General features: G+C 39.1%; 1 protein-coding gene across 2 annotated transcripts in view; it reads right to left on the reverse strand.

Annotated features, from left to right (window-relative positions):
* LOC139701370 (E3 ubiquitin-protein ligase rififylin) overlaps positions 1 to 26,209 on the reverse strand; it is a 64,145-nt gene that overhangs the window by 31,104 nt on the left and 6,832 nt on the right. The window contains exon 1 of one of the 2 annotated variants that reach the window (XM_071603035.1): positions 12,626 to 12,769. The exons of the other annotated variant lie outside the window; for it this stretch is intronic. Coding sequence (XP_071459136.1) covers positions 12,626 to 12,722 — 97 coding nt within the window. The 5' untranslated portion in view covers positions 12,723 to 12,769. Of the gene's footprint in view, positions 1 to 12,625; positions 12,770 to 26,209 lie in introns of those variants that run through there. 2 annotated transcript variants of the gene reach the window in all.

The following is a 26,209-nucleotide window of genomic DNA, read 5'->3' on the forward strand; positions in this document are numbered from 1 at the left end:
TAAACCACATGAGTGTGGTGTAAGCTGGGAAAAACAACCATGCCCCAGGAAGAAAGAATAACCTGGTCCCTAGAATTAAGATGTGCACATGCATCAAGGCAAAGGCCATAAGGACTATTATGTTAGTTTCTTCACAAACCAAAAACAGATTTATTCAGTCAAGCACCAATATTAACAGCCTGACTTTTTAAACCACGGCAAGTTTCAAAACACAGGCACACAAGTTACAGTAAAGAAAGGCACATCTTTGGGGCTGGGGTGGTGGCTCAGTGGTAGAGTGCTCCCCTAGCATGCATGAGGCACTGGGTTAGATCCTCTGCACCACATAAAAACAAACTAATGTATCCACCTAAAACGAAAGATGCATAAATAAATAAATATTAAAAAAAAAAAAAAAGAAAAGCACATCCTGGTTTGCACTGGACTTCCTGTTTGGGGCTGTCTGATCTCTTTACACTGCTCCTAGGCCAACAGTGTTAGATCTTTGACAAACAGGTAACCTATTCATATGTGCTGACAAATGGCTTACTGGATGGTATTTCAATTGATAATAAAATCCATTACTCTACAAATTAGGTAAAAGATTCACCTAACAAACATCAAAAACAAGCACGAGCCTCTAAGACACTTTCTGGATCTCCCATATTTGATACTGACATTTGTCCTAAAGTAAACAATAAAAACTTAACACAAGCCTGACTCTAATCCCAGCCATTCAGGAGGCCGAGGCAGAAGGAGATGAGGCCAGCCTAGACAATCTAGCAAGACTCTTGTCTCAAAAAAAAAAAAAAAAAAAAAAAAAATCGAAGGGCTGTGAACACAGCTCAGTGCACCACTGGTTCAATTACCGACACCACCCAAAGTGGGAGAAAACGAATATAAATAGTGCTGAAATAAGGAAATGAAGTCTGAAACAAAATTTGGAATACAAGGGCTGGGAAAAGGAGCAAAAAAAGTTGGAAATGCTTTTATAATTAAATACTGGCCCCTTTCCAAATGCAGAAGGAATAGATTTCTATCAGCTGGTCATCACTGAACAGACCCCAGAAGGGAGAAACTGAGAATCTTCAAAGGGTCCTCCTGGTATGCTCTAGCCCAAATCTACCAGCTACCCCGCTAACAGTTTGCTCTTGGTATTTCTGCGGCCCTCAGCAGCTTCAAGGCTGAAGCCTCTCACTTTAAGCCTAACTTCCACTGCTCTCAAAGAGCTGGTGGTTTCCCAGCCACATTCAGTATTAGGAATAAACACTCATCAACAAATATCCCAGCTTTTATGGACAAGTCATATTGCCTGTTTCCTCTGGAAGAGGAAGGTTGGACTACACTAACCTCTAATGTTTTTTCCAGCTGTAGAAAAAATTTCAGGATTCAATATTAACAGTGGAAGCTACTATAGCTTCCTGAATTATTTCTCTGGTCAAATAGATGCCTCTGACATCCCACAGTGCAAATATTATATGCCTTTATCTACTATGCAAGAATTTTTCCCCCTTTCCCTTGAAACACAGAATCAGAAAATTCCCCGCTTGAAAGCAATATACTAACAAACCATAAGGGCTGTGCTTCATACATGGTCTTTTTATTAAGGTCTTACTGTAATCATCACTCAATTCCCACGCTAGTCATATGATTCACAGGGAGAAGAGAATGGTACAAGAGAACACAGGAGATCTGACCAGCAACATGTGGCACACCCACACAGTGGCTGTTAATGGGGAAAGAATAAGGCAAAATCTGGGTAAAGAAAAGGGAGGAAAAGAAGTGCAGTGAGTCAGTGCATGGGAAAACATAGCAAGTTTAATAGAAAACAAGGAAAAGGGAATGAGAGAGAAAGAAAAAGAGGGAAAATATAAATCACAGAAATTTAAATCTGAAATTCTGTTCATCCATCCTTCATTCACCTGACAAATACTGAACGCCTACTATGTGAAGGAAACTGAACTATATACACCAGGGCAAATACAAAGGTCAACACACAGTTCTTACTCAATGAGGTTATGGTCTGGTAGGAGAAATACAGGCAAGTACACAAACCATTGAAATACATGGCAGAAAGCGCACTGTGCTATAAAGCAGAATCCTCTGTTACAAGACTCTGAGGATGTGATTACTCCCAGTGATGGATCAGACAAAGGAGGCTTCATACCAAGAGTGAACTGTAAGACAAAAGCAAAACGAAAACAAAGGCACCCAAGGAGAAAATCAAGGATGTGTAAGTTCAATGAGTAACTGGATTTGATTTGAGACATAGGCAAACATGAAGGGAGGGATGGTATTAATAATTGCTAGCAATTCAGAGAGTCATAGCTAAATCAGAGAGCTCCGGATTGAAGCCAGAGAGAATTCAGAAACCAGCCTAAGAATCTGAATTTTAATCCAGTGGAAGAGGAGTGGGAGAAGCTAACATGATAGAAGAAACTAAAAAAAACTTGGCCCCTAACTGGCACAGTGGCTCACACCTGAGGCAGAAGGATCACCTGTTATAGGCCAGTCATGGCAACTTAGGGAGACCTCGTCTCAAAATAAAAAATACAGGGATTGGCTAGCTTCACTTAGCATAATCTGCTCTAATGCCATCCATTTCCCTATAAATTCTATGATTTTGTCATTTTTTAATGCAGAGTAATACTCCATTGTGTATAAATGCCACATTTTTTTTATCCATTCATCTATTGAAGGGCATCTAGGTTGGTTCCACAGTCTTGCTATTGTGAATTGTGCTGCTATGAACATCGATGTAGCAGTGTCCCTGTAGCATGCTCTTTTTAGGTCTTTAGGGAATAGACCGAGAAGGGGAATAGCCAATCCCTAAAAAACAAATGCCAAATGTCTTCTTTGATATAAGGAGAGTAACTAAGAACAGAGTAGGGTCGAAGAGCATGAGAAGAAGATTAACATTAAACAGGGATGAGAGGTGGGAGGGAAAGGGAGAAAGAAGGGAAATTGCTTGGAAATGGAAGGAGACCCTCAGAGTTATACAAAAGTACATACAAGAGGAAGTGAGGGGAAAGGGAAAAATAATACAAGGGGGACAAATGAATGTCAGTAGAGGGGGCAGAGAGAGAAGAGAAGAGGGGAGGGGAGGGGAGGGGAGGGGGGATAGTAGAGGATAGGAAAGGCAGCAGAACACAACAGACACTAGTATGGCAATATGTAAATCAATGGATGTGTAACTGATGTGATTCTGCAATCTGTATATGGGGTAAAAATGGGAGCTCATAACCCACTTGAATCAAAGTGTGAAATATGATATATCAAGAACTATGTAATGTTTTGAACAGCCAACAATAAAAAATTAAAAAAAAAATACAAGACCAGGCAAAAAAATAAAATAAAATAAAAAATACAAAGGGCTGGAGATGTAGCTCAGTAGTAGAGAGTCCCTGAGGTCAATCCACAGTATTTAAAAAAAAACAAAAACACTTGACCGAAAGAAAAAGATAATGAAATCAACATAAAATTAATGTGTGCAGATACATAAAGTCTCTCCAAAGAGAAAAGACAATCAAACTAAAAGAAAAAACAAAAAGGCTTGAATAACAGTATTAATACATTTAAGCAAAGAATGTCACTATATCAAAGAGTAGTCAACCAAAAACTTTGGAAAAATCTAGAAAAAGCAGTGGTGCACCTTTGGACTCTGGAACTGCCCGAGGCAAAGAAATACTAGAGTTAGGTGGCACATCATTATCTCTGGAGTAGAACAAGTTTATTTCATGAAGCTTAAATGGAAACAGCAAAATAGCACATAGTGATAACTAGGAGTATGAGCTCTTAGACAGGAACTTGGTTCAAATCTTGGTTCAGCCTCTTACCGGTTTGAACAGAGACTTAGTTTCCTCACTTGTAAGTTAAGAATGATTGAGCCTACTTTTCAGGAGGGTCACTGGGAAAATTAAATGTTCTACTGTACCCAAAATACTTATAATACCCAGCATATAGTAAGCAATCAACAATCTGAGCTTTTTTGTAACTGCCCCACAAATCATCTTATTTTATTAATCCATGCTTACCAAGCGAGCTTAATGTTATTAAATTTGATTTCCCAGATCTCTTGATATCGAAGAGCAATATCCTAGCAAACCCTAGAATCCTGTTAACAAGAAAGGAAATTTTCACTTTAAAATAATAAATTGGCATTCTGTTCTGAGCTCAGTCACTCAACCCCAAATGCAATGCTGTCTCCAAGACTCATCATTCCCAGACACCCAACAAAATACATTTTATATATAACCCAAGAACAAACCTAGAACATACTGACCAAAACTGAGGAGTCCTCCTGAGAACCTCGTTTGGCATCCCTCTAGCCAGCCCCACCTAAATGCCACTCCCCTAGTTTGTATTCTTTCCCATACTCCTCCATCCTCCACCTCTCCCTCTCTAACCTTCTAGAGGTCAAAGATTTCATCTTACACATTTTTGCATTCCTTCCCCTCCATATTCCAAAAGCAAACCGAAATACAATAAATACAAGAACAAATTTCAAACACAACTTTCATTTAACAACACAATCCACTGCAATTCACCTTTCCTGCACTGAACTCTCTGAACTTTTTCAGATTACTGAACTCTCCTCCCCTCCTCCCACCTTTATATTCCTGCATATTACAGAAAATTCAGAAACTTTATTTAACTGGGTTCTCAAGTAAATTATATAATTGGGGGCAAGCCATCACTAGCTCTGAAAAACTTTTATCCATCTCTGGTTGATGTCCCATAGAACTTTTCAAAGAGCAATTCTATGCAGGGTTAGGGAGTATGAGGCCTACAGTCAGAGCTCATAGTCTTTTTATTCATGCAAACGCTTAACAACAGATTAAGTGGCCCAAATGGGAACTAATACGATGTTCTACTCTAAGTAACCTCCAACCACTATATTCTCCTCTTTCATCCTTCTATGTCATAAAACTAGAAATCCCCTCACTTTACCAAAACAATTCAATCTGATTCCATCTACTTTTCCTTTCTTTTTTTTTTTAAGTTGTAGGTGGACACAATACCTTTATTTATTTTCAGGTGGTGCTGAGGATTGAACCCAGTGCCTCACATATGCTAGGCCAGCACTCTACTTCTGAGCTACAACACCAGCCCCCTGATTCCACCTATTTTTGAGAAGCACTATGGTACAGTGAAAAAAGAACAAATCAGAAGTCCATCTGGTGCCATAGAATAGTAATCATTTTGTCTGTGCCTCAGATTCCTCAATTGCAAAATGGGTATTTTAATATGTTTCTTACAGAATCATTGAGAATTAAATGGAAAAATATAAGAAAATGAAGGAGAAAAAGGGTAAGGTGGTAAATTTTTTAAGTGAAACAGACCTGGAGTCAAATTCTAGTTGTATCACTTAACTAGTTGTGTGATCTCAGGTAAATTAAAAATTTCTAGTCCTGTTTCTTATCTGTAAAGTAGGATGAGAGGTGTGTAGACAGACTACAGGCTAGTTCACTTTCCATTCTACCCTCTGCCTCATTTTTTCTCCCTATATTTTAAAAAATCCCTCAGTAAAGTCCTCCATTTTTCATCAGCAGCAAAACGAAACAGAACTGTATCTATATTTAACAGCAATTGGACATGTACTCCTATACAAATATACTATGTTCTATCTAAATCATAAACTAAAAAGGAATTTCAAAGGGTAAGGTAAAGCTGTAGAAAAACTTGAGTTCTAATATTTCCTTTTTCTACCCCAAAAGAAAGCCTTATGCATCCCTAAAATTTGGAAATTATATACTGTTTAGTAAAATAGTACAGAACTATTTTGCAAACTTTTTTGGGGGGGTGAGGGGGTATGAGGGATTGAACTCAGGGGCACTCGATCACTGAGCCACATCCCCAGCTCTATTTTGTACTTTATTTAGAGACAGGGTTTCACTGAGTTGTTTAGCACCTCACTGTTGCTGAGGCTAGCTTTGATCTGGTAATCTTCCTGCCTTAGCCTCCGGAGAAGCTGGGATTACAGGCATGAGCCACCATACCTGGCTTATTTTGCAAATTTTTTAAAGACAAAAAATAAATAGAATAGACTGGGTACAGCATCTAGCACAGTGACAGGCATAGAGAGCTGCTTAAATAAATGTTGGCGCCCTGGTTTTTAAAAACTAACCTTCACACTCAGGCCTCTTTGTACAAGTTTATGCAAAGTGAGCTCTGTTGTGTCCCTTTTACTTCATTCCCAGTCTCTAAGAAAGCAGCTGGCACTCTGCCTTCACTTCCTCTTCATACACTCATTCATTAACTCCACTTCACTCTACAGAAGCTCTTCTCCAGGTCACCAATGAACAGATGGAGAAATGCATAGCTTTTCCTAAGTCCTCAAACTTCATGACCTCCTCCTCCTCATGATGATGACCTATTGACATTTCTTCCTGAATCTCTTACTGGATCCTTCTTCTGTCTTCCACAAAAATGCAGTAGTTGGACTATCCTTTGACTCCAAGGACCAATCTTTCTCCCTGTCCTCCTTTCCTGGCTTCTCCTTTTGCTCCCTAAATATGCTCTAGGGTTCTGTCTCCCCACTCTTCCTTTCCTTCTCTAGTGAATTTTACTGGTTTTAGTCTTTAAATATATCCATCATCTATTCTATGTCCACTGCCATACCCTAACCTATCTGCCTCCATCTTTTAAGAAGGAAAGTAAGCACTTCTTCATTGGTTCCTCATTTGCCACTCTCTATCCTCAAGACAGTAGCTATGATAAACTTTTATTTTAAAAAATAAATTTCTGCTTGTTACTTTCCTGTTTCAAAGTTTTCTATGGTTTCAAAAGTCTATCATTCTTTTGAGTAAATACTAGGCTTCCTATATGGTCCACAAAAGCTCCACATGATGTGGCCTCCCCTGCCTCACCACTTACTTCACGCCGCTCTCCCTCTCTCTTTGACCTCACTCAATCTTCTGTCATGTCTATTATTCCTCAAAAAAAAAAAAAAAAAAGGTATTTATTATCCTCAAGGCCTCACACTTGTGGTTCCTATCAGAAGGAGGGCTCCTTAAGTCAGTCAGCCTTTGGTTCACCTTCCCTATAACATAATTGTCTGGCACACAGTGAGGGAACACTTTATTTGCTGGAAGAATAGATTTCTTAGTATTCAGTCAGGTAACTCCCAAATCTAAATCTCTGGCATCAGTCTCTCCCTTCAGTTTCAGTACCTTATTTCTAAAAGCCTGCTAGATATTCACCCCTCAACTTTAGCAATACCAAGTGTACTCAAAACCAGACACTTTTTCAAAACCAGTTCCTCCAATCTTCTGAAAGTATATGAGCAATATGATTCCCACTTTCCAGTTCAAAACACTGAATTCCTCATTCATTTGCTCTGTCTGTCCAAAACTCTAATCACTCTTTGAAAGTAAATTCAAATACCACTTCATTCATTCATGCATTCAATCATCTACTTATTCATTCAACAAATACCGAGTACCTTTTATGAGGCAAAGATACAGGAAAGCAAAGCAGACATACTTTTGTCAATTATATGTGAGTCAATCACACAAATATTTAATTATAGAATAAAAAAGGCTATGAAGAAAAATCACTAGGAACCATGAGAAAAAAAGTGAGGCATCAAGAAACACTACTCAACCAAGCACAGGGGTACACACCTATAATCCTATCAACTCAGGAGTCTGAAGCAGGAGGATTGCAAGTTTGAGACCAGCCTCAGCAACTCAGCAAGGCCCTAAGCAACTCAGCGAAACCCTGTCTCAAAAAAAGGGGCTGGGATATGGCTCAGTGGTTAAATGTCCTGGGTTCAATCACTGGAACCAAAAAGAAACACTGCTCTGATGATGTGCTGACTGAGAGAGATATGACTTCTAATAGGCAGCCTGGAGGGAAGAGCAGGCCAAGCAGAGGGATCAACCAAGTCCTGAAAGCAGGAGACCAGCAGGCCTATTTAAGGCACCTACCATTTCTGCCATACGGAACATATCTATCTGGACCTGTCCCCTACCTCCATACTCATTTCACTGGTGGTTACCTGAGAGAAAGGGAGAGTGTCTCTCATGAGCCAAAAGCCCCAGGAGATGCTGAGTCACATGTCTGGTGCCTAGGAATCTAAGATTGTAAAAAGCTCCCACATGACTCTGATATGCAGCCAAATTTGCAAATTGAATGCCCAATGACCCATTCAAAAGACATATATGATTATTCTCTCATGAAAAATCTCTATGGCCAGTGCGGCAAATAGTTTCTAAAATTGGCAGCAATAATCCCAACCATAATTTGTCCCAAAAGGACAACCAAGTCCTTTTGTGGGGTGACTTAAATGTTCTACCCTTACAGAGGTAAAGTTCATGGCCCCACATCTTGAATCTGGGCTATACTTGTGACCAACTTTGACCAAAGAATGGTTCAGAAGTGATAATGAATGGCTCCCAGACTAGAAAAAGACCCTGCTGCTTCCATTATGGCCCAGTCACTATGTACAAGGAGCCTGATCTAGATTAATAAACAATGAGAGGCCATGAAAGAGACAAGACTGCATGGAGAACCAAGAGGTCCTCGCCAAAAGTTAGCATCAAGGCCCCAAACATGTGAGTGAAGCCGTGGACTGAATCCTCCAGTCCAATCATCATCACTTGGAGGAAAGCAACGTGTCCTCCTTCCTTGAACTAGTAACCCACAGAATCATGAAAAACAAAATGGTTGTCATTTTACTCCAACAAAAACTTCTGGGGCTGGGGATATAGAACACTTTCCTAGCATGTACACCCACACTTTTGGGTAATTTTTTTGGGTAATTTTTTACTAGATAACTGTAACAGTCAGAAATTTAAAACTCTCTCTAGCAGTCATTCAAATGTTTCCTAACTTTGATGACCAAAAACATCTTCCTTATATTCATCAAAATTACTCCTCCTTCAATTTAAGCCCATTTCTTCTTACATCTTTGAAGTTGATGAAGAATAATTAATCAAAATCCCTCTGGCAACTAGTCTCATGCTTGAAAATGATAATCAAGCTATCCCTTAGCTTATTCTGTAGGCTAAAATCTTTCTCCTCTTTTAAACTTACACTGATAGGGCCTATTTCCCAACCTTTTAATCATCTTTGATTATCCTCTCAACTATAAAAGAACCAAAATTGAGTGTCAAAATGTTTCTAACAGAGATTATTTCCTAGCACCGATGGTTCATCTTTTTATAATCTCGTTTCACATAGTCCCAAATATGGCAGCACCCCAAAAGTTATGAAGTGTTCTACAAACTTAATCACTCACTAGAATTGCTATGAGCCCTTTTCTGCTCTTAACAATTTACTTTTTTTTCATTTTGACTCCCTTCACTCATCAAGCTGATGTGACACTGCAGAACAGCAGTCAGTTTTTACATATTCCAAATATTGTAAGTACAATAGAAGTCCAATGAGACAGGAGTATGACTCAGTGGTAGAGCACTTGAGTAGCACTTGAGGCCCAAGATTCAATCCTTAGCACTGTCAACTTAAGGGGGGAAAAAAAGGGATAAAAAAGAAGGAAGAGAAAAGCCTGAGAGGTTGGAGTAGGCACACCATTAATTTCAATCAAGGAAGGTCTCTAATCATAACTGGGGCCTTTCCATAGGTCAGGTAAACTCTGGTACCTCCTCCATCTACCTTGATAATAAGGTGGCCTTGTAAAAGGCAAGATCTGTAGCACTTGCCTCTTCAGCAAAGGTCCCATTTATGTAGAACCAGATAGGGTGTATTTAACTACAAAGAAACCAACTGGTTATGTAATACATTGCAAGAATACATTTTTTCCTGATTCTTACCTCAACATATGCTTCTAAATAGAATTAGACACTGGTAAAATAGGGATAATAAAGCCTACCCCAACATAATATATGGAAATAATTTTTGTAAGGCACTATAAAAATGTTAGGATAAGACTTCAGCAAGTCCCTTAAATCTTCACACTAACTTAAAATTGTTACCTGAGGGTTTCAGGTAACACATACTGTTATGGTTTAGATGTGAAGTGTCCCCCAAAAGCCTTTTTGCATGTGAGACAATGCAAAAATGTTCAGAGATGAAATGACTGGGTTATAAGAGCCTTAACCCAATCAGTGAATTAATCACCTGATAGGATTATTTGAGTGGCAAGTGGAGTATCTCTCTGCTTTCTGATAATCATATGAGCTGCTTCCCTCTGCCATACTCTTCTGCCATAATGTTCTGCCTGACCTCCAGCCCTGAGGCTGAGGAAAGGAGTCTGCTGTCTGTGGATTGAGACCTCTGAAACTGTGAGCCCCTACATAAACTTCTCCTCTCCTAAAATGGTTCTGATCAGATCTTTGAGTCATAGTAGTGAAAAAGCTGACTAAAACACATACTAAATAGGTAGCCATGGGCTCAAAGTCACCAACGGGAGCCAAAACCATCCGTCTAAGCAGAGTATATGAATTTTTCAACCTTTCAAAACCTAGAACAGTGGTTTGACCTTGGTAACCCACTTCAGGCACTGTTTCTGATGGTGCCAGTCTCCACACTCAGAACCAAATTCAGTCAAGGAACTCAACAATCTAAAGCAAAAGAGACAGTGCTGTTGGAGTCAAATCAGGCAGAATAACTATACTTGGGAGGTAGGAGCTCACTTCATATATTAACTATGACTTCTAGGGGATAAGAATTTCATCAATCAGAGAAAGGGAGACTGTTAGGAAAAGGCATGGAGTGCTGAAGAGATATCTAGGAATGGGATAAGAGAAGTTTAGTGAAGGCAGAGAGGAGAGCATTGGCTGAGAGAAGGAGAGAAGGAGAGAACAGTGACTGGCAGGACAGGGTCAAATTTAAAGCGTTTTACAAATAAAGCTACACAGAAAACTGAGAACCAATGGCATCCTGAAAAGACAAGAGTAAAGATTAGATTTGGCCTTTAGGAAGATAACTTGGGCAACAATATGAAGATAGGAGCAGAGAAAGATTTAAAGTGGAGTAACCAAAGTACATTTGATAAGAGTCTGAACCAAGAATTGCAAACATCAAATTCCTGGAGGCAAAATAAATAAAATGTAAAATCTTTGGTCTATAAGATCTTGGAGAACGGTAGTCTCTGTGATCTTTGAAGAGTACAGGGCCTGACAAAATGTTCACAAAAATTTTAAGCCACTGAGCTGTTTAAACAAAATGTCCAGTTTTCTGATCTCAGGTAAACTGAAGCAATGACAGTGAAGATGAAGAAAAGCCACACAAAGGTTTAGCAATCATGGGTTTATCATATTTAGAGGATGTGAACATAAAAGGAGCGAACAGGAAGACTCGGTGGATATAATTAACAGAGTTCAAACCTACAGCAATATACACAGAGCATGTGAGGCAGCAGGTGAGAAAATGCGTTCAGGTGTGTGCATGCTGAATTTAAGATGCCTTTTGAACACCCTGATAGTTGTCAGATTGGACAAAGCTTGTCGAGATTGCCCAGTTGGCAATAAGAATCCAGATGGATAAGAGGGATCGCTAGGCTACTAAAACATACTAGGGGTAGCTGAAGTTATGGGCATCTTTGAGATTCTTGGAGGGAAGACAGAAGGGCAAAGACTTGGAGCATCTCAACATTCGCTGGATTATCAAAAGAGAATGAGAAAAAATAACAGAAGGACACTGGAAACTCAGGAGAGGAAAAATGAAAAGGACTGTTGAGGTAAAATAGTTCAACAGTGTTAAATGCTAGGCAGAAATTAAGATGGAGGCTGAAACAGGGACAATGGTTTGATAATTAGTTCACTGATGATCTGCAGAAAAGCCACAGTAGGGTGCTTATGGTGGAAACAAAAAGGACAAAAAGCTCATTGAGAAAGAGAGGAGCTCTTCCTCTCTCCGTCCTTACTGAGAACCTAATATGTGCAGAGTACTGGTGAATACAATTCTAAAACAAACCCTCATTCCCAGCATCCCTACCCTGTGCCTGAAGTAAAAACCAGATTCTCCTTACTCAACAGACCAGGTAAATAAGCAGCAGCTTTGTGGAAGTGACTTCTAGGCCGAAACCAGCTGGCCAGGTTCGCTGGGGAAAGATGTTTCAGAGAAGGCCCACAGGTGCAAAGGTGAGAGTACACAGACCACTTCAAGTAACTAACTATAAGGACGAGTGCCTCAGAGATATGAGAGTTTTGACTCTAGCTGAAGAGTTTAAAGGTGAAAACAGGAGGGAAAAGGGCTGGAACCTGAACAGAATATAAGGGGAGGCTCTTCACAATCCCTCACAAAGGAAGATGGGCACAAACTCACAGGTAACAGTTCAGTATTCCATCAATTCAACATTCAGTTAGGAGGAAGGTACTCAAATGTGTACCTCTCTTCTATTCACAATGGTTTAGTCTGACCAAACTGTTTCTCACAAGATACAAAAATAACAGAAAAAAATTTTTTTAAATAAGAGCAAAAGATGGATGAAGTTGCAAACCTAACATGGTTTCTCAAAGGCTTACATAAACAATGTTCTAATGAGTTCTAAAACCACATCCAGATCCCAAATAAAAGGAAATGTTTCCTCTCAAGGACCCCTTCAAAGAGTTTGAAGGGCTAACTTTAACACACCCAAATTGATAAAGCACTGACTCACTTCTGAAGACTAAGGACTTCCCCAGTTTCTTCCCCCAGCTTAGTCTAGCTTAAGGAAACAGAGAAAACAATCTAGGGTTACCTGATTTTTCCTGTTTCAAAATACTGCCACAGCACACAGCAAGCTGCCTCCAATTCCTGCCACTGAGGTTACTGGAGCCATGTTCAGATGAGATCATCTCAGGAACCAACAGCAGCAGCTTTCAGGCAGAGTGAATGGTGCCGCCTGGGGACGTATCTTTGGTAAGCAAGATTGCAACAGAGCAGGCAGTTTACCCAGGGCAGTGCTGACTCACGCTAGGCAAAACTCCTATTACCCAAACAACTCAGCCTGAGCCAACTACAATCAACTGCAACCTAGAAAAGAAAAGGCACCCCACTGATTGTTTTAAATCAAGGGCTGATTATTGGGGGCAGGTAAACCTCATTCCCCCTACTGCTAGTAGTAACTCGGCAGCTCCTGGAGCCCTTACTATGAAAGAAAGCCTCCAAGGCCGTTTCTGAAATTTCATCTGAACACAGCCTTGAACTGGGCACAGCAAGATTGCCGCAGGTGGGAGGTTCACAGCTCTAAAGATTTCCCTAGGAAGGTAAAGAAGTCACTCTGCATTTACAAACTGAATCACCTGGGCTGGTGGCTTCAGAGGAAATGGCCCGGTCATTTCACCACTCACTGGTCAAGTCATTAGGGTGAATTTTTGTCAGCTCTACCCAGGCTCACTATTCTTTTTTCCATCTAGGCCTGCTCTGGTCTCTGTTTCCTTAGACAACTCGACTCTCTCATTAAGACAGAACTACAGCAGGATTCTTCCTTTTTTTTTAATTAGCTGCCACATTCTCTGTGCTAAAATGAAATATAGGAGGCTGTGAAAATCACTTAACCAACTTGCTCTTAAGAGAAAAATCCCTAAATGTATGTCAATTCTTATTTATTAGCCTACTTATTAAAAAATTAATCCTAGAATGACTGACATCATTATTATTGAATTTGCTCTGATAGGTTGGAACTAGCACTGGTGTTATGCAAAGAAAACAAAAGATCAAGTCCTTGCTATCTGTTTTAACTTGAAAGGAGAAAAAGTAAAGTTCATATCATATCCTTCTGTCCCCTGTTTAAAAAATGCAAGAGTTCCATGTCCCATCAGCTATTTCTTAGCCAGGGCATTTGAGGCTGCTGTACCTAGCCTTCTTGTCTTTCACAGTAGGTCTCACAGGACATGAACTCTGGATGTAGCTGCCAAGCCAACTTGTCATTCAATAAATGTTAGGTTAATTAAAATGTTCAAGCAGATACTTTCATTCCTTTTCACGGGACTAAGTTTAAAAAAAAAAAAAAAAGTCTTTTATCCAACTCACAGAATTCTCCTTAACTACATTATTCAAGTAGGATAACCACTCTGGGCTTTTATAAGATATTATAAAACGTTTTCCCCCTTTTTTCCCCTCAACTTCAGTGCTTCCTATTCAGAAAATGGCTGTTTAAAGAAACTTTGTCTTCAGTGTGTTAATTAGTCCTTTTCAAATGATAAAAGCATCTTTATAGCAGCTGACAACAATTATCTCATGAACCACACTTTTAAAAATATTTCTGTAGTTGATGATAAGTCACAAACATTCTAATATGAAACAACTCTTAGGATACAAATACAGAACCTCATTTGGAAAAAACATGGTATTGTTAGAAAAGCTTCTGGCCCATTCAACATTAGTGAACTCTAAATAAGGGAGAGAATATCCAGATTGTAGAGTGTCCACAAAGTAATATGAAATAGGAGGAAAACAATCAAGAACCAGAAGCATCAGAACTCCATAACTGATAAGACAAATACCATTCAGCAGGTGAGGAGAGCCTCTGAAGCTCTGGAATTCTGATAGTTTTTATCAGTTTCCCCAAAATACAGCCATACTCCATCCTAGTTCCTTCTTTTAGACCAGAAAGGTTGAAGATACACATCTGGAGCTTATGAAAGACACTAAATTTGAACTATGGCTTCAGACGCTTCAAATTTTATGAGGTTATATGAAAATAATGAGATTATGTAAAAATAAGAAAAATAACTGCAGTATGTGATTAAGTTCTTTCAAAACATTATTTTAGGGTTGGGGCTGCAGCTCAGTGATAGAGTGCCTGCCTCGCATGTGTACGGCACTGGGTTCAATCCGCGGCACCACATAAAAATAAATTAAATAAAGATATTGTGTCCATCTACAACTAAAAAGAAAAAAAAAATTTAAAACTCAAGTAATTTATACCCAAAATTATTAATAGGGTTTGGTAGTATAAACTCTACCACTGAGCTACTACATTCCTAGCCCTACGTTTATTTATTTATAAATAAGTGGCGCACAGGTACACACACATACCACGTACATAAAATTTCACCACACATAAAATTTGTATGTATCCACACCCACTGTTTTACTTGAATAGAAAAATGTAACATCATTTATAGCCCACATTTATTTTTTCCTCCGATAGATCTTAGCATTATAAACAATAAGCAAGTGTCAAAAAGAAGTATTCATTTCTCAGGATTCTGTAACTTTCAAATCCTCAGAAAATTAACAAATATACAAAAAGAACAGAGGATAACACAACCAGGCGGAACTGCAATGGGGACAAGGATCAAGGAACTGTGTTTAGCTTTCCTGATATTTGAACTTTTCTTAAACAACAAGGATATGTTCAAATATGACTCTGTTATTTAAAATTCAGTAAATTTTCACAATTTTTATTGTTTGCATACTACTTTATTACTGGTTCTTGTCTTCTATCACGTGTTAACAAACAACATAGAAATGTACAAAAAGCATAGATCAACTAAAAGAATGGATTTACAATTTCTTACAAATTGTATGCAGTTTTATTTTTATGTCGGAATGCAGAAATCTATATTGATAATATTTTCTGATAGTAAAATTGTACCTAATTAACAGATTTCAAGTAAATCAAGAGCTCATGTCATTCTACTTCTTGGCTTCTGCTGAGCTTTACAATCTGATTCAGTTTGAGAATGACTAGTAATAAGCACACAAAGTCAAACAAATGTTTTCCATCAAGTCAAGAAAACTCAAATATCATAGTGAAAGTGGTAAAAAGAAATCTTTTCTCCTTTATATTCTTTCCTCTCCATACCTTCTGTCTACTTTCCACCCCCTGCATCTTAAATGATACTGAGCATTCCTTCTTTTTATCAAAATTAATCTTAAGTCCACTTCCTTTTTCTGATCAAGAAAGTTAATTAGTAAATCTAAATTTCCAGGAATCAGTGGCTGTCTCACACTATTGCTAATTAAAGACACTGCCAAAATCTAATCTTTTGTGTTCAGGAATCATATTAACTTTTTTTTTTTTTTTAACTGAAGTACCTACTATTTAAGAAAAATAATATGGGTGCCAACCAAACATCTATCATCTAATAAATCATAAAAACTTAAACACAAAAAATGAAGTAAATTTTAGGATAGTCAAAAATCAACTGTAGGGGTACTTAGAAATCAAAAGGGTGCTTAGTGAAAATGATCGCTTACCATCTCAGTCCTTCAGATGCTCTGAATTAACAGAAGTGGAAGGAGACCCCAGAATCTGAATTTTAAATAAGTGTCTCTCCCCCACACAGGATTCTGATGCAGAAAAGAGCCTTGGAGTGTACTTTGAGAGACACGTGACAGCTATTTTCCCTAAGTGCTACTCAGGGCAAAATCACTTTTTTTCCCAAAGACCACCAAAGCAGAACAGTAGTCACACTGAGCAGGTCCTAGACATCAGTCCCCTCACCCACAAGAACCACAAAGAATATAATAATTGAACTGTTATTTTGTTGGTTGGACCATTATTTTCTTCAAGTCTCCAGAGGCAATTATCCTAACTACTATTAAGGACTTCAGCTGTCACCCACAATCTTGTTACACAGAGACATTTTCATACCTGGGATGCAATACAAGGGGCTTAATGGAATTTTTATAGCTGTGAAAATTAAAGTTCACTTGACTCAACAGAACAGTCAAATGAAACAAAGGCAAAAACCTCCCCCAAAGGTACAGGTTGAAAGTTGAGGCTTTTGACTTCCTGATGAGGCAGTTTTGCCAGAAATTCAAACCATGGATGCTCTATAGCTCATGTGTCTCCAGAGTGCCCAAATGTCAACTTATCACCACAGCATCAGCCAGCACAGGCTCACTGTAACGTTTGGAAGCACAAACCTGCTGTATAAAATGGCCTCTCCTGGGAGACAAAGGCTGTCGCCATGGCAGAGATCATTCCATCTTGGGGCCAGAAGGACCAGGCAGTCCCTTTAATCTTTAACGAGCCACTTCCACGTTCAGATATGGGAACTGGCGATGCTCAACCTGCTTCACAGCACTCTGCTGCAAAACAACCCCCGAGTGGCATGATGGTACGCCGACCAAGTCTGTCCCCGCTGGTACAGTTACCAGAATCTGTTCTATAATGTAATTGTGAGCACTTTATTATCCACTATGGTATAATACTTCATATCTCAAGAAAGGTATCCAATATCAAGAGCCTAGCGATTGCCTACCTCAGGCACAATGAAATAGTAGGTTCCTGTATGTCAGTAATTGAAAAAGTAGCAAGCAGGCAGGAAAGGGAGGAATCCAAAACTGTCAAGACAGAGTCTGAAGACCCGATGACAAGGCTGAGAGAAAGGAAGTCAGCGATGTGATCAAATTGCTATCTTGCTATTTATTTCAGAAAACTGGCAAGGGAAATCTTGGAACTATTTGATGGGTGTAATTTTCTACCCAAGGCTATTTCTTAGTTTTCTTCCTGAGCTGTTAATACAGAGAAAGGGCAAGGAAAAGGCCCCCATCATCAAACTCCATCACCTAAACAACTCTTAACAACTTCAAATGAAGTGACGTAGGCTCGTGTCCTATTACTTACCTGCCCCAGTCACCTTCCTCTCAGAATAAAGATTCTGTAATTCAGCTTTGAAGTTTTCCTGAATTCTTAATAATTCTTTACTATATACCTCTGGATTCTTCTCCTCCTTCTTACACACATGCCTTGCTTCCAATAAGTCAAACATTCCAAACGTTCACCCTGATTTCCACTAAAAATGTCATAGGATTAAGTTACCTTTGTCTCATCCCCCAAATCTAGGGGGCCTTTGTCAACATTGTGAAGGGTGATTTCTAGCCAAGTAGAGAAGATTACCTGTTCACCCACAGTTCATCTTCAAACTGACTTCTGTAGGCTATGGAAATAAAAGGATAAGACTGCAGAACTTGAATGTCCCATCAAGGTAATTAAAGTAATGAAAGAGGGAAAGACAATAGAAGGAGAGAATTCAAAATAAAGACTGAACTGTGCATTTCAGTAGCACTTAAGAAAACACTCCATCTGACTAAGCAGCTGATGAGTAGACAAATACCCAAAGGCCTGCACATTCTCTAGAGACCACTGTGCTCACAATGCCTGTTTGCTCCACGATTCTGCAAGAGATCACTTCATAACCTCAGACTCATTATGTATGATAAAGCGGATGAACACATTTCAACATCCAGAATTCTACTGATCTACTTGCAAATAAAGTTACAGACTTACTTCATCCCAAACCCATGTAACAAGGAATAAAACTTTTTTTTTTTTTTTCCAGATCTTTCAAGGGTAGAGAGAGGGAGAGAGTTATGGAGAGAGAGGATGATCACTGGGTACTCAAGTATAGTTTGATAGAAATAAGAAAGCCAGGGCTGGGGCTATAGCTCAGTGGTAGAGCACTTGCCTTGCACGTGTGAGGCACTGGGTTCGATCCTCAGCACCACATAAAAAAAATAAAGATAATGTGTCCATCTAAACTAAAAAAAAAAAAGAAAGAAAGAAGAGAGCCAGGCACAGTAGTACACATAATCCCAGCCACTGGGGAGGCTGAGGTAGGAGAACTGCAAGTTCGAGGCCAGCCTCAGTAACTTAGTGAACACTATGTCAGATTTTCTTTTTTTTTTTTTTTTTAATATTTATGTTTTAGTTGTAGTTGGACACAATATGTGGTGCTGAGGATTGAACCCAGGGCCTTGCATGTGCTAGGCGAGTACTCTACCACTGAGCCACAAACCCAGCCTCTATCTCAAAATTTTAAAAATTTAAAAGATCAAGGACTAGAGATATGGCTCATTGATAAAGCACGCCTGGAACCAGGGGGGTAAAAGGCAAAGGAGGAGGAGAAGGAGAAGAAAAAGAGGAGGAAGAGATAGGACTAAGAGATTTTGCTATTTGCAAGTAGGGTGACTACAGATAATGAGATTGCACAGTGTGTGTTTTGCAGTACTGGAGTTCAAACCCAGAGCCTCACACATGCTAAGCAAATGCTCTCCCAGGTCCTTTTAAAATCTTATTTTGACAGGGTCTCACTAAATTTCTAAAGCTGGCCTCAAACTTGCGATCCTCCTCTACTTCAGTAACTTAGTGAACCCTAGGTCAGAGTGGCAGGGATTACAAGCGTGCACCACCATGCCATACTGTACTGTGTATTTCAGAAGCTGGAATAAAAGAGTTTGAATGTTTTCACCACAAAGAAATGGTAATTGGGGCTGGGGATGTGGCTCAAGCGGTAACGAGCTCGCCTGGCATGCGCGGGGCGCTGGGTTCCATCCTCAGCACCACATAAAAAATAAAGATGTTGTGTCCACCAAAAACTGAAAAATATTAAAAAATTCTCTCTTAAAAAAAAATTCTTTCTCTCTTTTAAAAAAAAAAGGAAAAAAAATGGTAATTGGGGAGAACAAGATGTATGTTTAGGGGCTGGGGATGTGGCTCAAGTGGTAGCGCGCTCACCTGGCATGTGTGTGGCCCGGGTTCCATCCTCAGCACCACATACAAACAAAAGATGTTGTGTCCGCCAAAAACTAAAAAATAAATATTAAAAAAAAATTCTCTCTCTCTCTTTAAAAAAAAAATGTATGAAAATGAATGTTTATATGTATGTATGTATTTATTTATTTATACTGGGGATTGAACAGGGGCACTTTGCTATTGAGCTACATTGCCAGTCCATTTTGTAATTTTTTATTTTGAGGCAGGGTCTAAGTTACTGAGGCTAGCCTCAAACTAGCAATCCTCCTGCCTCAGCCTCCCCAGTTGCTTGGATTACAGAAGCTTACCACCAGGCCTAGCAAGAAGACAGACATATTTAAGCTGATTTAAACATTACACAGTATGTTGAAAACTCACATGGCATCCTATACATATGTACAACTTTTATGTTTTTATGTAAAAGTTAAAAAATAAATTTAAAATTCAAATTAACAAAAAAAAAAATAAGAGATACTTCACACATCCCTTTTCTAAAAGAACAAACCACAACGGTTAAAGGGAAGAACCATAATGCACAAGGCCCTAGATTCAATCCCCAGCACCACCAAAAAAAAAAAAAATACAAGCAATAATAAATGTTATCGAGGATATGGGGGGAAAGGTATACTCATACACTGCTGGTGGGACTGCAAATTGGTGCAACCACTCTGGAAAGCAGTGGGAATGGAGCCACCCTTTGATCTAGCTATTCCACTCCTCAGTTTATATCCAAAGGACTTAAAATCAGCATACTACAATGACACAGCCACATCAATGTTTATAGCAGCTCAATTCACAACAGCTAAACTATGGAACCCACCTAGGTGCCTTTTACAGATAAATGGATAAAGAAAATGTGGTATATATACACAATGGAATATTACTCAGCCTTAAAGAAAAATGAAATTATGGCATTTGCAGGTAAATGGATGGAACTAGAGAATTTCATGATGGGATGGGGTTGTGGCTCAGAGGTAAAGCGCTCACCTACCATGCATGAGGCACTGGGTTTGATCCTCAGCACCACATAAAAACAAAATAAAGATATTGTGTCCACCTATTACTAAAAAATAAATATAAAAATAAGAGAGAATATCATGCTAAGTGAAATAAGCCAATCCCAAAAAAACAAAGGCCAAATGTTTTCTCTGTTAAGTGGATACTGATCCACAGTGGGAGAGCGGGGAGGAAGAATGGAGGAACTCTGGATTGTGCAGAAGGGAGTGAGGGGAGAGATGGGGTGTTGGAGATGGGAAGGATGGTGGAATGAGACAGACATTATTACCCTATATACCTGGATGATTACACTATTGGTGTGCCTCAGCATTATGTACAGCCAGAAGAATGAAAAGTTATGCTACATTTGTGTACATTCTGTCAAAATGTATTCTACTGGGGCTGGGGTTGAGGCTCAGCAGTAGAGCGCTTGCTTAGCACGTTCAAGGACCTGGGTTCAAGGACCTGAGTTCGATCCTCAGCATCACATAAAAATGGATAAATAAAGGTATTGTGGGGCTGGGGATATAGCTCAGTTGGTAGAGTGCTTGCCTTGCATGCACAAGGCCCTGGGTTTGATCCCCAGCACCAAAAAAAAAAAAAAGATTGTGTCCAACTAAAAAAATAAATATTTTTAATAAATGCATTCTACTGTCATTTATAACTAAATAGAACAAACTAAAAAATAGGGGTCCCGCCCCCTCCAATTAAACAAATAAATCAAATAAAATTTTAAAATTCACATGGAAAATTTCCCACAATAAATTTTTAGGGAAAAAAAAAAGCACTGTGAATAGGTGAGGAATATACATTTATATACATACATATGATAGATATGCACACTGACCTGCATATTTACACATATATGACACAAGCAGAAATACAAATATATATGTAATTAAAAGCCTAGCTGGGGCTGGGGCTCAGAGGTAGAGCACTTGCTAAAGTCTACAACAACTACAAAAAAATATTTTTTAAAAAATTTAATAGTAGTTACTTCTGGGACAGATGAGAGTTTACCTTGCTACATATGTACATTCTTGTGCTATCTTGGTATTTTTTCCCCCAAAGACATAGACAGAGGTTTATTTAGGAAATAGATACAAATTCAAGGGAGAATGGGGGCAATCTCAAGAGAGATGCCTCTGGGGTAAAGCAAGGAATATTCCTTCCAGGGAGAATGTGAACCATCCCCAGAGATAGTCTATTTTAGTATTTTTAAATGAGCAGTGTAAGCTATCAATATTGTCAGGAATAAGGTTCCAAAGACCACTTGACAAATAAAATAATTTGAACAAGACGCTATGGTCATGGTTGCAAATTTGTAAGGAATTAAGACAAAGCAGGGAATCACAGCTTACTGGCATAACTGTGCTGTCTGCAGTGCTATGCTAGGTACTATTGGGTATAGACGTAGCCCCTACTCTCCAGGAAGCCACTGGGCTAAAAAGCAAGATAACACTGCAGAGGCAGAACCACACTCAAAATCCACCTTTGTTGGCCAACCCCAAAATAGATATAACCTATTAGAACAGCTAAAAACTTAAAAATAACAATACCAAAGTGAGAATACAAAGAAACCAGATCTCATCCATTGCTGGTGGGACTATAAAATAGTACAGCCACTCAAAAACAGTTTGTTAATTTCTTGAGAAATCTGAAAACATGCACTTACCATAGTCCCAGGAACTACATTCCTGACACTTAACCCAGGGAAATTAAAACTTGTGACCATACACTCACCTGTACACAAACCATTCACAATGGCTTTATTTCTAATAGTTCCAAAGTGGCAATAAACCCATATGCCCTTCAAGGACTGTGGTATGCGCAGATAGCCAAGTTTTACTTTCTATACTGATCAGGGCTTCCTACTGAAACTGGTCTAGCACCATTTATTCCACTAACATCCCTTACAACATGAGGTCCTGTGGGTCACTAACACTATGGATCTTACAGAGTCATTGATTCCTTAGGAAGGCCTGTTGACAAACAGGAAGGCACAACACTGTTACTCAGAAAAATGAAAACAAAATACCAATAAACTATTCTCTAACCCAAAGCTTTAGATAGTCAGATATGATTTTAAAGGTGGCTGGCTTATGTATCAAATACATTTATAATTTTAGAATTATGAATAAACTGCAAAACAATTCTTCAGAACAGAACTAGTGTAAGAAACCGATATTGGTAATATTTTAAAATCCCATTCCACATAAGGAGGCTCATGTAAAAGCATAGCTTTAAGCCTACATTATATAAAAAAGAACTTATTCATAAAGACCTCCTCCTCCAAAAAAAAAAAAAAAAAAATCCTATGCGATGAGAAGATGGAGCAGGAGGCAACTGTAGCCTCATGACTGAGAGCTTAGCCTTTAATAGAAGGACTTTTGGGTTTCAATGCTGTACTGCCTTAGGCCTGCTCTTTAACATCTCTGTGCAGCATTTTCACATCTGTGGAACACAATAGTACCTACATTAACAATCATTAGGTTGTTGAGAGAATTAAATGGGTTAATACAGTATAAACCCCTGGCACACAAAACGCACACAATAATATTAGTAATGTATGTACATGGTACCATAGATTGAATCTAGGGCCTTGTGCATGCTGGGTAAGCTCTCTACCACTGAGCCAGTCCAATGTATTCACACTGTTTATAGAGGTAAAGGATACACAGAGAAATATCACATAGCAAAAGAAATGTCAGTGTTTTGAAGAGTCTTACACAAAATTCTCTTACTTTTATACAAGACTGTGCCTTCCCCTAACTCCTACTAAAGAATGCACACAATTTCGTTCAGAAAAAAAGTCTCATTTTACCCAATGGAATGAGTAAAGTAAATCCTGCTGAGCATGCCCAACACTGCCCAAGCTCCTGTGGCCAACATATTATTTCAATAGCAAAGGGGACTGTTTAAAGACAATTTTATAACATTCACCACTGAATTTTCACCAGTGAAAATTCAAGATCTCTTGTGGCAGGCAGAGTCTTTCAAAAACATCTGTGCCCTCACTCATGCCCCACCCCTCTTTCCTAATCAAGGCTATGGTAACCAAAGCCCTCTACAGGCTGGCACGGATCTGACCACAAGCTCTCCCACTGACTAGTCATTAACTAGGAAAGAAAGGCCCCAGGGGCCAACAACAGTCCACAAACAGCCCCTTCTTTGGTAGGAGAGGGTTTATTCTAGAAATGCTTAAAGAAAAAAACACTTGACTTGAATAACCTAGATACACCCAATGCCTTTCTTCCCTTTCTAGTTTCCTAATCTATTTAGGGAAGAACCATAGAAATTGTTGTGATCAGAAACATAAATTGTTTCCAGAAGTGTTAAACAATGCTTGTCCAAAGGCCCCAATATAGCCAGGGGTTTAGACAGCTGTGTTAGGAGCCACAGAAGCTGCATTTTCTAAGCAGCATTGCTTCTGGACAATTGAAACTTTCTGGTGCAAAGTCCAGACACAGGAAGCAGTGTTCCCTGCAAATGTCCAAACAGCTTCATTATTGTTTAACTACCAAAATAACACTCCAATAATCTATCAAGTTTGACATTTCATCCAACCAAGCAATCAAACCAGGATGAAAAACATGCATGGAGAAATTATTTTCTCCCCTAGCCCCAAATCAACAAGAGTTTTGACGTCACAGACATAAATTAATAATGCTTCTTCCTAGACTACTTATAAAAGACCTCTGGAAAACAAATAGAAACCAAAGTGCCTCAGTTGGGTGTGCTGGCACATGCCCCAGTGACTCAGGAGACAGGAGGATCACAGGTTCCAGGCTAACTTCATTAACTTAGCATAGCCCTAAGACTCTGTCTCAAAATAAAAAAGGGCAGGGGAGGGGCTGGGATTGTGGCTCAGCGCCTGGCACGTGCAAGACCCTAGGTTCCATCCTCAGCACCACATAAAAATAAATGAATAAAATAAAGGTATTTTGTCCAACTACAACTAAAAACTATTTTTTTTAAGGGCAGGGGATATGGCTCAGTGGTTGAATGTTCCTGGGTTCAATCCCCCATACCAAAAAAAAAAAAAAAAGTGATGCTTGACTGAGAAGACCAAATAATACTAAAACACACATCAACACTGAATTACATACTATGGCATCAAAAACTGCTTTCTTGACATCATGTCCAGAACTCTTGAATTTTGTGCTAATCCTTTCCAAACAAAACTTGAGGGCTTTTTGAGGTGCTGGGATCAAACTCAGGCTTCCCACATGGTGAGCAAGAGCTCTGCCACTGAGTTAATATCCCCCAAACCTAGAGGTTTATCTGTGTGTTATTTCTAAAAAAAAATTTGAGAAAAAAAAAATATTTCAGACTGCTATTTGCAAGCATTTTCACAAATAACACTGTAGCCTAAATCGCATATAAAAATCAAATTAGATATAATTGTCAACATATTTTCATTCTTAATATTAATTTTGGTAATACAAGAGATATGCTGGTATTCTCCATAAAATATTTTAACAAGTAAATGCAATTTAGGAATCTGATAAAGACCATCTGGAAGAGAAATAGAACTACTTTCATTTTTATGTTCCCCATTAATCGGTGGGTTCACAGTCACTATTCCTTAAGCTGTCGGTCTACAACAGTCCCAAGAGTTGAAAAACACTGAGGATGATGGTTCGGTGTCATCTGGAGGACTCAGTCCAACCACATGGCCAAGGGTGGACTGGGAAGGCAGAAGGCCCTTTGTCAAGCTCTCCAGGAATATTCTGATACAGCCCTCTCCTCCCCCACTCGGTAAACACTGGCTAAGGTACACTTCAGCTCTGTCTAGAATGATTATGTAAACTCTTCCATAGTATATGATGAAATGACCAAGAATGGTACCTGAATCTAGTCTTAACCCAAACACAGAAATAGCTTAGTTTCTGTTCCACTCTAATATTACTTTTTCAGTGCAGGTGGGATGGCACCCAGAACCTTGCTCACGCCAGCAAGCACTACACCACTGAGCTACATCTCCAGCCTCTCTTGATTATCTCTGAGAACAAGGTGCTGGAAGGTCAGAAGTCCCTCTTCAGGTGGGCTAGAAAAAACCAATTAGCTCTAAAATGGCTCCAGAGTGACAACAAACAACCTCTAACTTCACTCAGTGAAGTGGACAAAGATTGGAAAGAACCATAAAAGGAGGGAAGAGAAGTGACACCTGAATTCCAGAATAATCTCCACCTAGTCTCAGAAAACACCTGAATATTCCTCCCCCTTATTATTATTTTCTATCATTTATCTATAACCTCCCAACCCCCAATAGATTGAGAAACTAATCTGTGGAGCCCCTCTTCCTGCTTGGCTAGAAATAACCTACCTTCCAGGCTCAATCTGTGCTGTCATGTTACAGGTTTCACAATTCAGAGGGAAAAAGGACCCAGTTTGGGGTCAAAATGGTAACACCTGAAAGACTTAAGAATCTTCCATTGTGGACTGGGAAATTACTTATCCCTCAAATTATTCCTTTTTATCCCCCTTTGCATGTAATTTTAATCCTTTCCATTTGCCCAAACAATGACTGCTTATCTTCAAAAACAATTCTACCTTTGACTAAATAATCCTCAAACTAGCTAAACTTCAGTAGATGGCCCTTGCTATCCCCCTAGTAAACACTGTCCTCTTTCCCCAAATTAGAGCACCCCTTTGTTCAGAATTTTCAAATAAAGATTATGCATTAGTTAATCTTCCACACTGTGTAAAATAATAATTAGAATGGTTAAAGATAGCAATAATCCAATCTAATGGCAATTGGCTATGTACCCACTGACCCAAGACCTAGAAGATGGGAAGCCAAAAGAGGTCAAAGGAGCTGGGATTGTAGCTCAATGGTAGAGCACTTGTCTA

This window comes from Marmota flaviventris, chromosome 17, assembly GCF_047511675.1.
Source record: "Marmota flaviventris isolate mMarFla1 chromosome 17, mMarFla1.hap1, whole genome shotgun sequence".
Taxonomy (NCBI): Eukaryota; Metazoa; Chordata; class Mammalia; order Rodentia; family Sciuridae; genus Marmota; species Marmota flaviventris.